Below are 16,080 nucleotides of genomic sequence, written 5' to 3'. Positions count from 1 at the left end.
GTGTATATATGTATATCAAGCAAAGACTTGTATCTGTATATCAAGGTATTACACTCCTTGTTTATGGTGTTGGAACAAATGCAATGGGCTTATATTTTCAGAAAATATTGCATTACATTACATTTATTCATGAATGTATTAAAATTATTCAGATCCGTCTCTATACTCCCTTTGTGAGACACAGTGTCGGTATAGACTGCGTATGGAAAAATTAATGTGACGCAATTGCGAATACATCCAAACAAAGGGAAAATGTGATCAAGGAGAGCGATTTCCTCTGAGCGAAGGCTTTGCCGATGCACTGAACGCCAGCCTCCAACGACACATCCAAGCACATTTTCCACATATTTTGTTATTCATCCTTCCTTACTTCCAGAGGGTATATTCGTTAAAAGGGGAGGAAGCTCTGCTTATTGTCACATATGGAATGCACGTCACATATGATGGGTGTGCGGTGCTCATTTAAGCCGCACTGTACGGCTGAGGTTGTCACCGAGCGCAAGCCTTTGAAATGACAGGAGAGAGACACAAAGATCAATTAAATGTAGGCTAATGATGTGGTTCACTTTGGGGGAAGGGCCTCACTGCTTATATGCAGCTTAAAGCACTTTGTCTTTTCACTGAGACATTGCTCTTCGATGCAAAGCACATCGCTCACATTATAGACCAGTACATTATGGTAACGCACCTTTCCTCTGTAACTGAGCCAGTTTCTCTGTTTCTAGAACCAGCTTTTTTCTTTTTTTCCAAGTTTCTCATATTTATTTCACAATTTGTTGTCCGTTGCACTGCTCTTTTTGCATTTTTGTGCTGGCATAGGCTTTTAATATTATGCATATACAACCACAACAACAGCTACGTCTACTACAATTATTATCATCATCATCATCATCAGAACATAGCAGTTCTGTAATAATAATAATAATAATAATAATACACTGTTAGGTTTTTTTTTTCTTTTATCCAAAATTTCTATCAATTATATTTTGACAAAGTTCTGTTCTGGAAGAATGAAGAAATCTTGATTTGAATTTACTGTGTTATGCATGCTGATAAAATGAAAGAGAACCAACTGACTTACTTTCTTTGACTCACAGGGAGTGGTCCTCTTTGTCCTTGGAGATGTTTCCAACATCACGGTAGCCTATACCCGTTTCCATAACAACCATAACAGGAGCGTCTAAATAAGGAAATTAAACTAAGCAGTCATATGGAAATGGGAGGTGTGTGTCAAATTACACAGGGTGACACATTAAAAAGGGAACAGCCTCAAAAAAGCAAATTTGCCCTATTACAAGATTACAAAACAGAGCAGTATTTTTATAATGAAAAACCCTGCATTTTATTGGAAAATATTATCAGCACTAACATCACTTCTAGAACATTTTCACCCCAATATCGCATCTTGTAGGAACATAAAGGACCGAAATATTTTTGAAATGCAACGCGGTGAATCACAACCGCAGGACTCATACAAAGACAAATTATTGGCTTTAGAAGTGAACTGCAGGAAAGCCTCACACAACCATGTACTCAGACAGGTAAAACCTGTGCAAATGCAGAACACTGACGCATATTCCCTTAAAGCCATAAGGACAGCTCAGCAGGACGAGTGGAGCCTCAGAACAGGTAACTCCAGCAGATCAATAATTAATGCTGATGTTGATGCTTCCATATAACCATGAGCCAACAAATGTTATATGAATTCTTATTATCAGGGGGCAGACTACTGACAACTGGAAAATTATAATGGCTCCATCCTTTAACATTAAACACTCTTTGTCCTCTTTTTTTTTTTTTGTTTCTTTGGTTCATACAAACAACTCTGCATGACTTATCTGGAAGAACTGATTCAGCCCAGAACCCTACTCCAGACTCCAAATGAAAAACAGCAGAGAAGAGCACACAGGATGAGTCCCTAACTGTACGCTGGAATATTCTCTATATTCTTTTGCTGCTTCACACTAACAAGGTTGCAAATAGCACAAGTCGGACAAATTAAAAAAGTCTATTACTGATTTTGGAACATGCTCTTTAAAAACACACATACCAACCAATGCAAATACCTCATTAACTATTTAAGCCATATTTAAGATACCATTTTTGCATATTTTCTAAAAAAAAAAAGCATTGAGCCTATCAGACATGGTACATGTTAGCATTCCTTTTCATACAGAGCAGCTCTCAAACTACAAGCTCAATGAAAACTGCAAATGCTCAATCTGAAGCAGTCATTGCAGAGACAAGCTGAAACGGCGGAAAAGAGGAGGGGATGCAGAAAAAGAGGAAAAATAAACGTACGTACCTGTTTAAATGTTTCCTTTGATTCTGGTTTATGGAGGTTTTAAGAGCTTCATAATATGGCTCACAGGAAATAAAACTAGTGCCATGGTGATATGCAAATTGATGACTCCCGCTGAATACAAGGCCCATTTATTATTCATAAATTACTCATGTTTATGTAAATGAGAGTACACAGAACTACTGATGTGTGGTGGGGGTGGTGATTGGGGTGGTAGGTGAGGATTTAGATATTACTCTGTCTTTCAGTTAAAATAAACATTTGATTACATTTCTGTCATTTTTTTCCCGCATAAAGACACCTGAGTGAATAATACCGAGCAAACCATTTTTGCTCTTAAGATTATAAAATTAAATTAGAAAAAGGCTACCACATCCTGCATAGTGCCTTATATTTATGATGAGCGGAGAAAGTAATACTTGTACATTCACATTAAACGTAGTTACACAAACTGGTGTAAAAGTCGCAACACAATAAGATGGACGAAACACAGCATTTGTAAAATGAATCTGAAGTTTTCACACATACTAAAATGCATGGGGGGTGGGGGAGGAATAACAAAGTCCATATTCCAGTGTTTGGGAGAAACAAGACATGTCGCCGCATGTACATGATATCCGAGTCCCCAAAAACTCTGCTCAACCTTCAATGCTATTTCTGTATTTGCGTTAATGAATATTATAACATTTCAAATTTGATCTCCACCTCCAGCTGTACTACCCCTGAGCAAAGGACTTACCCTAAATTACTCCAGTAACATTACCCAGCTGTGTAAATGGGTAAATAATTGTAGGTAGATTACTATCGTAAGTCGCTTTACATAAAAGCGTCTGCTAAATGAATAAATGTAATGTGTTTCAACATGAAGAGAGATTTCAGCAGGTGTATACCATCATTCTGCTCTGGACTCTGTTTTCTATGCTATACAAGTGCAGAATTATTGTGCAGAATTCAAAAAATGCCAAAGGGTTTGGACATCCTAATGTACTAACAACAGCTATCGAGTTTGCAATGTTCTTTTTCTTTCTATTCTTTGTACTCTTCTTTCTTCATGTAATGTTCTTTTCTGCAGTTTCTGCAATGTTACCCCTGACTGAATCATGCCACATGTTCTCAGCACTATCGCTACCACACTTCTGTGGATTAATGAGGAGCCAATTTGCGTCCGTTTCCCTCAGTATGACGCAAAGGGCACCTCATCATTTTATTTCACCTTACATTCCCCTCCATACCCTCCGCCTTTCACGTTCCTTTCCACATTTTGTGGCTGAGCTCAGCGATGGGATGCATCCCTCAGCTCTTCCGTTCAAATTTTTTCTCAATTATTTAGAGCTCTCTGTGAAATTTCTCAGTAAGATCAACTGCTTATGGGGACACTGCCCCCCCCATGGCAAGAACTGGTGATGCAAAGGCCATTAACATAGAGTTTAACATTTTGAGAACACTGAGGTTGCATAGGGGGGCGTGGTGTCGCAGTGTCGCAGTGGGTCGGACCGGGTCCTGCTCTCCAGTGGGTCTGGGGTTCGAGTCCCGCTTGGGGTACCTTGCGACGGACTGGCGTCCCGTCCTGGCTGTGTCCCCTCCCCCTCCGGCCTTACGCCCTGTGTTGCCGGGTTAGGCTCCGGTTCCCCGCGACCCCGTATGGGACAAGCGGTTCAGAAAATGTGTATGTGTGTGTGTGTGTGTGAGGTTGCATATATATAGAAAAATAACAATAATGATAAAATATACTACATTTACATTTGTTCATTTAGCCGACGCTTTTCTCCAAAGCGACTTACAATGTTAAGCTACTTTACAATTAGTTTACCCATTTATACAGCTATTTTTACAGCTACATTAAAAAAAAATGGCATTTGAAATCACATTGACTAAACACTTGCTGCTTTACTGAGAGCTGAGGGAAATTTTAATGAGGAACTTCTATTATATGCAATATGCTTGACTGGCACTTAAAAGGGCTGAAAATGTTTTGCCTAGTTTAATACTGTATTACGGTAATTTCGGTCATTTCGTCATCAGGAATGGAAGGACCAGTGCTGCCCAAAAAGTGCCTGAATAATAAGAGAACTGTGGCGCTAGTCTAGCTTTGCTTTTTTCTTTGTGTTGTCCGTTTTTGGATGATTAACATATTAACGGGAGCAACGGTTAACTCATGAACGTGTGTAATAAATGAGAACGAGGCATATTTCTGTTTTACTAGACTAAGGTAGGGCATTTTTCAACAGTACGTTAGGAAAAGAGTAGGTGGCACACAGACTGAGCTTGCGCACTTCGCTACCTGTAAATTATGTACAGTATTCATTGATTGACCGTAGGCGGTTGATAGTGGTTGTGATCTAAACTGAAACATGTATTATTACTTAAGTACTTATTTTCACACACACACATTTTCAGAACCGCTTGTCCCTTACGGGGTCACGGGGAACCGGAGCCAACCCGGTATTAACTAGCTTTTTAATAGCAAGTTATTTTATTTAACACCTGAGTGTCTGGTAGTAGTAGTAATTCATCTGTCACATCCTCCTGCTGCCGTCGTACTTGTTCTGTATTTTATTTTCCTGCCGATGAAATATGATATTTAATATCACTTGCACGCAGCTTGTACATAATAATGTGTTTTCCTGACAGAATCCGTGATGTATCACAACAGCTCACAGAAGAAGTTCTGGACCTTCTCGAGCGAAGAGCATTTGGAGCAGCTGCGGTACGAAGCCAATCAGAGGCTTCGGGCGAAGGTTCTCGGCAGCGCGAGGGTGAGCGGTATCCTCCTACTGCGCATGTCTGTGGCTGCCGCGCTCTGACAAGCTCAGCCACGTGTGTTCAGTTGTAAAGTCCTTTTTCCACAGATGATCAGATTAACGTTACTGCAGTGACATTGCTTATTTTGAATAAAGTCAATTTTTACATGATGGGTCTACGTTAGCCAAATATTAATGGAGCTTTTTCTTTTTATATTTGTCTGTCTGGGCTTCCATCATTTAAGTACTTTTCTGTTCATAGGATCTGACGGCTTTCAGTGAATCTTTGTTCTTGGACCCTTTGGAAGAAGCTGTACTTTTCAGACACTATGAAAGGAGGCTCCTTGACTTTTGCACTAATTTCAAGCCAGTGATGCCCAAGTCTGTTGTGGTATCTGCTTTATAATATATTTTTATTAAATTAAATCATTTTGAAAAATTAATTGTAAACAATAGTTGTTGTGTATTGAAATTAACTGATAAAGTAATATTCTTGACTGCTTGTGACATCTTCACTTCTTCAGGGCACGGCGAATATGTATTTTCGACGATTTTACGTGAATAACTCATTAATGGAATACCATCCACGGATCATCATGTGAGTGTCAAAACTTGCCGTTAAAAGGCGTTCTTAGATGGCATGGAGTTAACATCAATACAGTAAAGTATTTTTGGTTATGCGGTTGAAATGCAGACGGCTCCAGGAGACAGAAGGCAAGTTGCATGTGTGCTGTTTTTCTGGCAGGCTCACCTGTGCTTATCTGGCCTGCAAGGTGGATGAGTTCAATGTATCAAGCAGCCAGTTTGTTGGGAACCTGCAGGAGACCTCTGCAGGACAGGAAAAAGCTCTAGAGCAGATTCTTGAATATGAGCTGCTTCTCATCCAGCAGCTAAACTTCCACCTAGTGGTCCACAACCCTTATCGACCTATGGAAGGCTTCCTCATTGACCTCAAGGTAACAAAGCCTTGGCCATTACATAGCTGGTTAGACTTCCAGCAGTATGTGATGTTTGTTACATTTACGTTGCCTCATTTAGCAGATGCTTTTCTCCAAAGCAACTTCCAGTAAATGCTGTGTAGTGTTATCAGCCCACACACCGTATTCACCAAGGAAACTTACACTGCTAGATACACTACTTACAGTGGGTCACCCATTCATGCATTATTACAAGACCTGATCATCCGCTACACCCCAACCAAACTGCTACGCTCCTCCACCTCTGCCCACTTGGTGGTCCCATGCATAAAAGGTCCAAAAGCACAAAGGTTTTCGGTTCTGACTCGTGATGTAGTGGAACGACCCCCCCCCCCCCCCCCATTTAAAAAGGGTCTTAAAACTCACGTCTTTCAGGCTGACTTCTCCCATAATCTAAGTTCATGTAATGTGTAAATGTTCATGCACTATACCTTTTAGATCATACCTGTCGAACAACGGATAAACCTTCACGCAGCTACTTTTATAATGTAACGTAAAAGTTTTTTTTTTTTTATTTTATTTTAATTACTAGGAAAGTCATTATGAATTATCGATATTCTGATAAACCTTTATGCAGCTACTTGTGTGATGTACATCGTTTCATATGGTGGAAAGTAACAAACTACTTTAGAATCACATGCTTGCATCTAAGTGTCTTCCTGCGAATGTAATAAATGCATTGTATTTTCCATGAGATGTATGTTGCTTTGGAGAAAAGCGTCTGCTAAAAGAATACATGTAAATTATGTGGTTTCTTAAAAACTGCTGTCTCTTAATTTGGTTGTAGATAATAATAGTTTTTCTTATTCAGACCAGGTACTTGACACTGGAGAATCCAGAAATGTTAAGGAAAACCGCTGACGACTTCCTTAACCGAGCCATGTTGACAGATGTCGGTCTTCTCTTCTCTCCGTCGCAAATCGCTTTGACTGCTGTACTGAACAGTGCCTCCCGAGCCGGCATCAACATGGAGAGGTGGGTGTGTTGTCCACACAGGGGCGCTGTAGTCATCCATCCACTGTGTTCAAATAATTTGCAACAGAATGATATGGAACTCGTGCATGAATTCGTCTTGCAATTTAACACTCACGTTTGGACCTTTTCGAGTAGTGAGAGCACTGTTGTTACGTTCTGATGTTGTGATTCTAACTGAGCTCATCATGATTGCACTATCGAGGATGCTTGAGAGGATCTCCATCACAAGGTCTCAATATGTAAAATTTGTGTGAAAAGGGGGCTTGAATAAAAGCAATGGAGAATAGTCACATTTTATACTTTTTGTAGTGGAAATTTAAATATTTTGTGACCACATGTTACTTAGGCATGATATATAAGTTACTGAAAATGGAAAGCAGCCTGTTAAATACATGTAGTGGAAATTTAAATTTACTGTATTGTTATAGAACCTGTTTATATTTCCAGATAAGTTTACCCTACTTAATATTCTTCTGAATGTTTTCTTTCCCTTATTCTTTCTTCTTTTATTTAGTTATCTGACAGAATGCTTGGGTCTCAAAGAGGACAAGGAAACGCTATCTAAGATGATTGATTCAATGAAACGTATGACTCTTCATTCATATTTTTTAATAAGCTGCTTTTGTGTCTTGAAACATGAACTTTGCTTGTTAGTTGCATTTTTTCCCCTTCAGAACACATGGTAACAATTACTGTTGCATGTAATTTTTCCTTCCCAAGGTATAAAAACTCTCTTAAAGAAATATGAACCGCCAAACCCAGAAGAGGTCAGTACCTACAAACAGAAACTTGAAAGGATACACACTGAATTTATCATCAACACAAACTCGTAAGTATGTGCAGTAGTGTGGACATCTGTGCTATAGATCTAGTGTTGTTTGTCGTTGTCGACGAGGACCATCTAGTTAGACTGGGGTAGGGGCGGGGGTGCGATGTGCGTGCGCAGATGGCTGATTAGACCGATTTGCGCATGAAATGTTCTCTGACACTACGGACATGTGATTGTGCCCTTTCGTTGGGGACAAACGTCTCGAGATTTCCGTTCCTGTCGTTTTTGCATGGCTAAAGTTGTTTTATTAGCTTCGTACAACATAGCGCCTTTAGGTATGGAGATCCGCCATAGATCTAGTATGTTTTTTTTTATCACCACGGTTCAACTGCAATGCAGACTCCTTTCATTATGAACAGTCGAGTGAATTTCAGAAGAGACAAACGCACCCAAAAAGGAGTGTGGGACCACCTTCATTTAACCAGCACCCACAGTGTTTGCAGCTGTTTTTTGGTGTTCCTGAGTTTTCGTGATCAATAACAAGATAAACAGTCCATATGTTTATGAGGATTGGTTTTCAGTCAGCATTGAATAGGGGTTTGTGGACACAATTTTATTTTCAGTCATTTAAAATTAGTCTGTTTTTATGTATCTCTAAATGAACACATTGAACTAGTCTTGTGTTCATATAAGATATTACAGCACATGACCTATCCACCACCACTTATGTCAGTTTTTGTTTTATTAACCTTTAGTAAAAGTGAGTTTGGGCCTGTGGACTGACTTCTGGTCCAAACTGTATTTCTACGCTGAAGGAGCCAGTCTATTTCTGATAGTAATCTCATGTAGTGTTGGAAGTATTTTCTTTAAAACATGCTGACCTGTTTTTGCTTAATATGAACTTGTAGATATTCTGAAGATATGAGCAGTTAAAAGTTGTCACCAATGGATGAAAACTTGCATAATCACTCAAATACAGAAAAAGCGAACAAGTAATTTTACCATTCCGAGCACTTACACGTCACTTACTTATTCTAGAAAACGAAAAAGAGGATACGAAGATGATGACCATGTGACAAAAGAGCATCCTGTTGCAGAGGAGGTGAGCACCAACTGATTCAAAGTAACATTGGAGATTTTTTTTAAATGCCTAAAGTGTGGTCAGTGATTTTATATGGCCGACTTCTTCTGTAGGAGGAGTGGACCGATGAGGACCTTGAATGTCTGAGGAGCTGAAGCCCAATATCTGTCTGTTTGCGCTTTCACAAGCTAGTGTTTTAAAGGTCTTAATCCCCCCCATGTTATGCTGTAGCACCTTTGTCAGATCGCCTGTTATGTTCTTTGCATATTTCTTTTCCTGTATTTTTGCAGGTTTATAAATAAAACTGTGGTACATCACATTTTTATAACATTACAGAAATTGCAGTCGGTTTACTCAGCACATTTTGGGTAGAGATTACCTAGATAATTCTTTTTGCTCTGAAAAGTGTTGATGTAGTAGTGACTCATACTGTGGCAGCTTGCCCTGTGCATACTTTCCTCTAGCATTTTCCAGGCTATACATGTAAAGCAGACAAAAAGCATCTTTTTGTAAGAAAGAGATCCACATCCATTCATTAGTTATGAATAAGTTTGTCCCGTGCAGGGTCTTTGTGTTCCACAGCTTATCCCAGAAACATGTAATGTAATTCAGGGTATACTCTAGATGGGACACCAGTCCAGTGCAGGGTAATCTCACACATCTTACATCCTAAATTCTTTACAAGCAGAGGAACATTGAAATCTAGAATTTTCAAATCTCACCAAATTTACATCATGTGATGAATAATGGTTACAAAGAATCACACATACTTTCATTTCCTGTTTTGTACTATTTGTTTTTGAAATTCACCCCATCTAGAAAATTGACTGGGGTTTAAACTTCAAATGGGTTGAAAATGCATGTCCCTAATTATATTGTTCGCAAATTCACTTTTCATGTATAGCTACTGGGGGGGCATGGGGGCACAGCGGGTTTGGCCAGGGCCTGCTCTCCGGTAGGTCTGGGGTTCGAGTCCTGCTTGGGGCGCTTTGTGACAGACTGGCATTCTGTCCTGGGTGTGTCCCCTCCCCCTCCAGCCTTGCACCCTGTGCTGCCGGGTTTGGCTCTGGCTCACCATGACCCCGCTTGGGACAGGTGGTTTCAGACTCTGTGTAGCTACTAAGATTTTCTGAATTTATAGATTAAATGAATTGGAGAATATCAGCCAGGTCAAATGTGAAGACATAGTATTTACTAGCCACACTGGAGTCATCCAAAAATGATTCTGAACTCAAATATTTAATTCTATATAATGAATCATCAAATATGTTTAGCCAATACCCAATGTATGCATTATTCTGATTAAATAAACCATGACAAAATTTAATTTACAAAAAGTTTTAATAAGTGCACAAATTTGATACAATGTTCTAGTCAGAATTTATGGCTGTAAACATTTTACAAAGTTACCCCTCCTCTTTCTTTGATTATGTGTATTGTGTGGCATGGAGAAATTTCCAGGAAGACTGAACACAAAAAAAATTTGAGGACTACTTGGGAAGGGACAAATGCTTGTAATTCCAGCAGAATCTGTGTTATATAAAACATTTTTGCAACTCATCTTTCCTATCTAATATTGTCAAAACCAAAAGGACATTTAGATAGGAAACAGCTAGTTACAGCATTTGAGTAAGTCAAAAACTGGTCACAAATTACAGTATAAAAACCATTATAGCTCATAATCCAGTTAAAATGCTTGCTGTAGCTTCATGTCAGCTAACTTGCCTCATGAGCAGAGATAATACACTGGCAACTTTGGCAACTTGTGTTAAAAAATACTCAAGTCTTAGGTGCACTAAGCTTTATTTACCCCTCTGCTTCAATAAAGTTGTGTACCCAAGCTACAAAACCATCAGCACAGTTAAATGTAAATACAAAAAGCAACTTCCTGTGCATTCCAGCTGTAAAAGTCAGAGGTGGCGGGAAAAAAGCCAGGGTTTTGTTCTCGTTTGCAGTTGTTGCTGCATAGCTCGTGTCTCTGGAATGTTGCAGAGGTGCACTGGAAAAGAATGACAGGGCAGGGCCAGGAAGTGTGGCTTGGGTTGCTAAGGTGATGAGGGTGGAGCATTGGTGGAACATGCTAAGTGTCAAATGGGACTCCTCTGAAAGGCTACTACCTGTTACTGTTGGAAACTGAATATTGAACCTGTTTTTGCTGCAGGAGTAATGTGATTGCCAGAAGCTTTTTCAACACGTGCTGCAAAACAGAAACATGGAAGAAGTGAAAGTCAGTACTTGTTATTCATTGGCCCTTTTCTCCAAAGTGACTTACACATGTTTGTGTACTAAGGTACAAGAATTATTTACCAGTTTATGTAACTGGGTAAATTTTACTGGAGCAGTTCAAGGTAAGTTTCTTGTCCAACAGGAGTGTGAAATTAAATCCTGGTCCTTTGATTGCAAGCTGGTATGACTAACCACCCCTGTCTACTATGCAACTAGCAAATTCTATCTACTACCACCAAGACACAACAGATTAATCGGATACTTTGTAATCAATTACAAATACTGTAGGGCTAAAAAGGTGGACACGTGCCTGCTGTGCTCCCCTCTCGTTGCTCAGGGTCCGAAGCTCATCTGAATGTGTTGCACAGATTTCATGTAGGGCAGCAAGGTCCCGGGACAGGTCAGTCCTAAAGTGCTCTGTAGTGTCTGGGAGGTCTGGGATATTCTAGTGGCAAAGAAACAAATTGTCCCCTCTGGGTTTTTACCAAGGTATTTAAACTGTAATAGTAATTACTGCATTTAATAAAGCTGGTGGACTTATACAAGCAAGTACATTACTCAGGAGTGATATTACCCTATCAAATTTAATTGTTGCAATAACCACCCTTACTTACACACACACATTATATGAGTGTTGCATGTGCATGTTATCATTCTGAATGCTATTCAAAAAACAAGAAATCAGAAACCCAAAGTACACAGAAAAATAACAAACCCCCAGTTCATCTAGGAACATGATCATCCGATGCTTGTTGTTTTTGATGAAAGGGTTTACACCTTCCATGTATGGCTCCTGGAAAACAAACATATATATGAGTGATCTCACAAAATCATACATCACACATGGAAGATAAAAAGCAGGCAGCACTCGCAAACATAGTAAACCACAAACTTGACTAGGCCCATAACATGGAGAATGCACCACCTCATGATGCCCCAGTGTTAACACGCCTGGCAACAGGGGATTTCTCAGTGTTATTTCCAGTTGAATACCTGTGTTGACATTCTTATTTTTGGCCATCTTTTTGCTTTTCCCCACATCAAGGTTACATGGGCAACATAAAAGATAAACCATGTATGTTGAGAGAGAGGTTATTCATTTTATTTTTTATACTTTACTGGAATATGGGCATTTCTATGAATTCCCAATTACGGCATTATAAAACACATATATGACAATTCCATCCATGATGGGAAATGCAAACGTTTCAGGCTGGTTGTAGGCGGCTGCCCATACCAGGTGGTTTGTTATGTTGTGGGGGGCTTTATCGTATGAAAAACAAGGTCACGTTTGAATAGCAGTTCTGGTATTCAGGTCATTGCTCAAAATGTGTCACTGTGTTTTTACTATATTTTTTACAAATTTAGAAATGGGACTTTCAAGTGCTGTCTTCTCTTTATCTTAACCAGTTAGTTTGGATTACAGCACCCAAACAATCCTTAATGCTGTCATTTCAGTTGAGCATGTCATCCTGATATATCACGTAATACAAAAAAGTTGCTGTTCACAGAATCATTTAAAAACGTTATATACTTCACTATATAATCAAAAGTACTTATTTAAGGCAGTTGCATCAGACCCTTTGACAGTAATAATGACACTGACAATGAATGATGTGGCAAAAACATACATGCAGGTATTTTATAGTGACAAGATTAAGTTTACCTTGGCTCCAAACTCAACCAGGTTTGCCAGGTTTTGCACAGACTTTGCAACTAAAGTGAGGGTTCGACCAGCAGTGGGGGAAGGGGGATCTACAAACAAACACAAGGGGAGGAAGAAAAGTATCAGAAAACTACTTAACTGACCTTTAAAAAAGACAAGATGACAATCGTTCAAATATCAAAAGAATTAACCCGAGAGAATGTGCAATAGCAAGTAAAAATTAAGCCTTCACATATAGCCACATTCCATCCTAAAGCATTGTAGATGCCTTAAGACTATGTACGAAAATCTTGAGACATACTGTATTAATTGCATACAGACAGTTATGACATATCTTAAAAATGCTTATCAAGATTTAAAAAAAAAAAGAAAAAAAAAAGTTGTCACAGCTAATCACTACTTGTAATTTAAAGATGCTTACAAATTAAAAAAGGAATCAACTATAATCTCACCAGAAATTATGTTGAACATTCTTGGGCTGAGAATTGCGGGGCAAATCAGTCGCAGGAAGACAAACCCACTAAAGTTAAGAGATGAACGCAAGTTAAATGCTCCAACAGGAAATCGGACAAATTCACATTTACATAGTATTTATTCGGCTAACGGTTTCCTCCAACGCAACTTATACAGCAGGGTAATTTTTACTGGAGCAATTTAGGATAAGTGCCTTGCTTAAGGGCATTACAGCAAGACATGGAATTCAAACCTGGGTCCTTCAAGTGCAAGGCCACAGATCTACCCACTACTTTACCAACTGTCCAGTTTGTTTAGTATGTACAACGCACGCATACGTTCACTCACACATACACACACTGCAGTTAATTTAGTCAGCAATTCATCTGAAACACAAGTCTTTAGACTGTGGGAGGAAATGGGAACAACCACAAAAAACCACACAAAGCGAACATGTACACACTGTGCAGCATAAGCTAGATTCACACACGTCTAGCCCAGGAGCAGTGAGGCACCAGTGCTACCACACTCATCTTGCCAGTAATTATAATTCATAAGCTTACCTTACAACTCTGGTCCTCATTGTTGTATTTGTTGGCCACTTCTCTTTTACAGATTTCTGCAAGCATCCATAAATGAATCTCAAGGTCCTGTTGGGAAGGGACGATGAAAATATCATACATATGAACGTGAGAATATTAAAAATACCACACACTGTTCACCAAAAATGTTTTCTGTCGACTTACGGAGGAAGGATTTCAGCTGCCATGAATATTTTTTCCACCAGCTCTGACAGAATGTTCAGAAGATGTGCCAGATTCAAGTTAACATCTTCATTCTTCTCCAGTTTGGAAGGGTTCAGCTAAAAAAAAAAGAAAAAAATGGAAATGAGAAAAATAAGATGAATATCCTGACTAGCACCCTTTTAATGACTAATTACTGCTTTTATCACTTTGTTTTAAAAAAATACTTAGTCGGTACATGATCCTGTTTACTAATATACTTGGGATATACTTATGCTAATCAGCTTCACAAGTGAAAGAGAACCTTTTGATAAACTGCAATCTGATCAGTTGTTTAAAATACTGAATATTCATTACAGACTGATCCACACGGAAAAGACGTACCAAATAAGAATGGTACAGAAAGACAAAAGGGCAAAATGGGTCTTAATGCAGAAAGTGTTTTTACTGGAAAAGTAAATTATATGACGCATGCGTATTCATCTTAAGGTAGAATTTACTACCTCACAGGACTGTTTGCTTTCCATTATCTTCAAAATGGTCTCTTTGAGAGCATGGTGAACAAATGGTATGGCTGTAGCCTTCATGTACTGCTCCATGAGTGTGCTTGCCAGGGTAGTGGCACGGAACAGTGTTGTAGCTTCATCTGCAAGAGGCAGTGATGTGAGTGCATCTCAAGGAAAACTTGCATAGCATCTCAAGCCAAAACATGAGCAAAACATATAGTAGCACAGTCATTTAAAAAAAATATAATTAATGTGCTTACACATATAAACCTCCATTTTACAGATCAGCACAGCTTCATTACACTGTACACAAAAGTGTGGAATATGCACGTTGTTTACAGTTCCAGTGAAAACTCTGAGTATACCAGAACAACCTGGGCAGTATTTGTATGGGAAGAACTGGACAACAATTAAAAGCAAAGCAACCTACAAGTGTCCCATGTGTCGGGAAACTGCAGCAGAAATGCTGAGAAGACATACTGGCCGACTTCCTGTTAAAAACTGTTAACCCAATGCTTTGTGGGGGTGGACTCAGAATTTTGACTGGTACTGTAACAGAACAATCCTTTGGAAAACCTGATTTGACATGTTTAAACTGAAATATGCATCATCGTGCATAAAGTTGGTATAGTTAGATTTAGGAATCAGGAGTAACTACCTTCCATGCTTATTTCTCTGTCGTTTAGTGTTCTCAGAAGAGATGCCTCTGCCTTTTCGTGCCTGAATATTCTCAGCAGAATACTGGCCAGAAGGCTGCGGTCCTGCCCACATACATGAGCCAGTGCGTAGATCACATGGAAGTCCTTCTGAAGAATGAGCTGATTCATGCAAGAGATATGAGTCAGTTTCCCTTTTCTACATGATTAAAATCAGTCTCACAAGATATGCATCTGGGAATAATTCATTGGAGATGATGCATTAGCAGCATTTTACAGTAACTGGGATTTATACACGGGGCGCGGTGGGTTTAGATTGTGCCTGCTCTCTGGTGAGTCTGGGGTTCGAGTCCTGCTTGGGGTGCTTGCAACAGACTGGCGTCCCATCCTGGGTGTGTTTTCCGCCAGAGAGAGAGAGAGAGAGAGTGTGTGTGTGTGTGTGTGTGTGTGTGTGTGTGTGTGTGTGTGTGAGAGAGAGAGAGAGAATAATACAATTACTGCAGTTGCCATAGGTGCAGCAGAATATCTTTTCCAAAATGGTCAGGGTTAGATCTGATGTTCATCCTTGAATTTAATGACTAAGGGAAGTATGAGATTAGATTTCTGTTCCCTGCACTCAATGAAAATTTGAGTTAATGTATTTCTTCAGTTCTGGATACTGGAATGTGCCCCGTGCAACTCAAAGACAATAACCATCCCCACCTCCTTGAACTCACTGTACTCCTCTTCTGGCATGATCTTCTCCATGGAATAACGAGCTTTGACTCGAAGGGAGCCAGGCTCAATACCCTTCAATGGGATGTGGGAGCTGAGAGGAAACCATTCGTCAATCATCTGGCCCTTCTGTAGCCGACTGAGCTGACAGCGCATGAACACTGTAGGGCAAGAGTAGAAATGTGCAGGGAAACTAAGTGATCGTCCTTCAACAGAAACCATGCAGAAGTACTAAGAAGGATCTTTAAAGGGCATTTCTTGGAATTCAACA

At 39.5% G+C, this 16,080-nt stretch overlaps 2 protein-coding genes across 3 annotated transcripts in view; one reads left to right on the top strand and one right to left on the bottom strand.

Annotated features, from left to right (window-relative positions):
- Positions 1–2,208: 2,208 nt before the first annotated feature.
- On the top strand, positions 2,209–9,799 carry ccnh (cyclin H). Of its 2 annotated transcripts, none has more exons than XM_018758907.2 (10): positions 2,209–2,297; positions 4,934–5,058; positions 5,306–5,434; positions 5,568–5,641; positions 5,789–5,999; positions 6,832–6,995; positions 7,510–7,580; positions 7,716–7,824; positions 8,803–8,866; positions 8,959–9,799. In XM_018758907.2, exons 1-10 carry the CDS (start codon positions 2,273–2,275, stop codon positions 8,998–9,000), a joined length of 1,014 nt encoding a protein of 337 aa, XP_018614423.1. In that variant the 5' UTR covers positions 2,209–2,272; the 3' UTR covers positions 9,001–9,799. The 2 variants fall into 2 exon arrangements, with proteins under 2 accessions (XP_018614423.1, XP_018614424.1); XM_018758908.2 differs by lacking the exon at positions 2,209–2,297 and adding an exon at positions 4,328–4,511.
- A 368-nt stretch (positions 9,800–10,167) lies between these two features.
- The window catches only part of rasa1a (RAS p21 protein activator (GTPase activating protein) 1a), a 30,562-nt gene continuing 24,649 nt past the window's right edge, over positions 10,168–16,080 (bottom strand). Inside the window, exons 16-25 of the mRNA XM_018759427.2 lie at positions 15,798–15,970; positions 15,098–15,257; positions 14,437–14,579; positions 13,937–14,052; positions 13,754–13,840; positions 13,190–13,257; positions 12,738–12,826; positions 11,787–11,864; positions 11,382–11,516; positions 10,168–11,042 (exon numbers count right to left, since the gene is read on the bottom strand). Of these exons, the coding sequence (XP_018614943.2) occupies positions 10,959–11,042; positions 11,382–11,516; positions 11,787–11,864; positions 12,738–12,826; positions 13,190–13,257; positions 13,754–13,840; positions 13,937–14,052; positions 14,437–14,579; positions 15,098–15,257; positions 15,798–15,970 (1,133 nt within the window). The 3' untranslated portion in view covers positions 10,168–10,958. The remainder of the gene's footprint in view (positions 11,043–11,381; positions 11,517–11,786; positions 11,865–12,737; positions 12,827–13,189; positions 13,258–13,753; positions 13,841–13,936; positions 14,053–14,436; positions 14,580–15,097; positions 15,258–15,797; positions 15,971–16,080) is intronic.

Source organism: Scleropages formosus, chromosome 17, assembly GCF_900964775.1.
Source record: "Scleropages formosus chromosome 17, fSclFor1.1, whole genome shotgun sequence".
NCBI lineage: Eukaryota > Metazoa > Chordata > Actinopteri > Osteoglossiformes > Osteoglossidae > Scleropages > Scleropages formosus.
The sequence above is the reverse complement of the archived record's forward strand: the minus strand, read 5'-3'. Positions and strand labels throughout refer to the sequence as shown.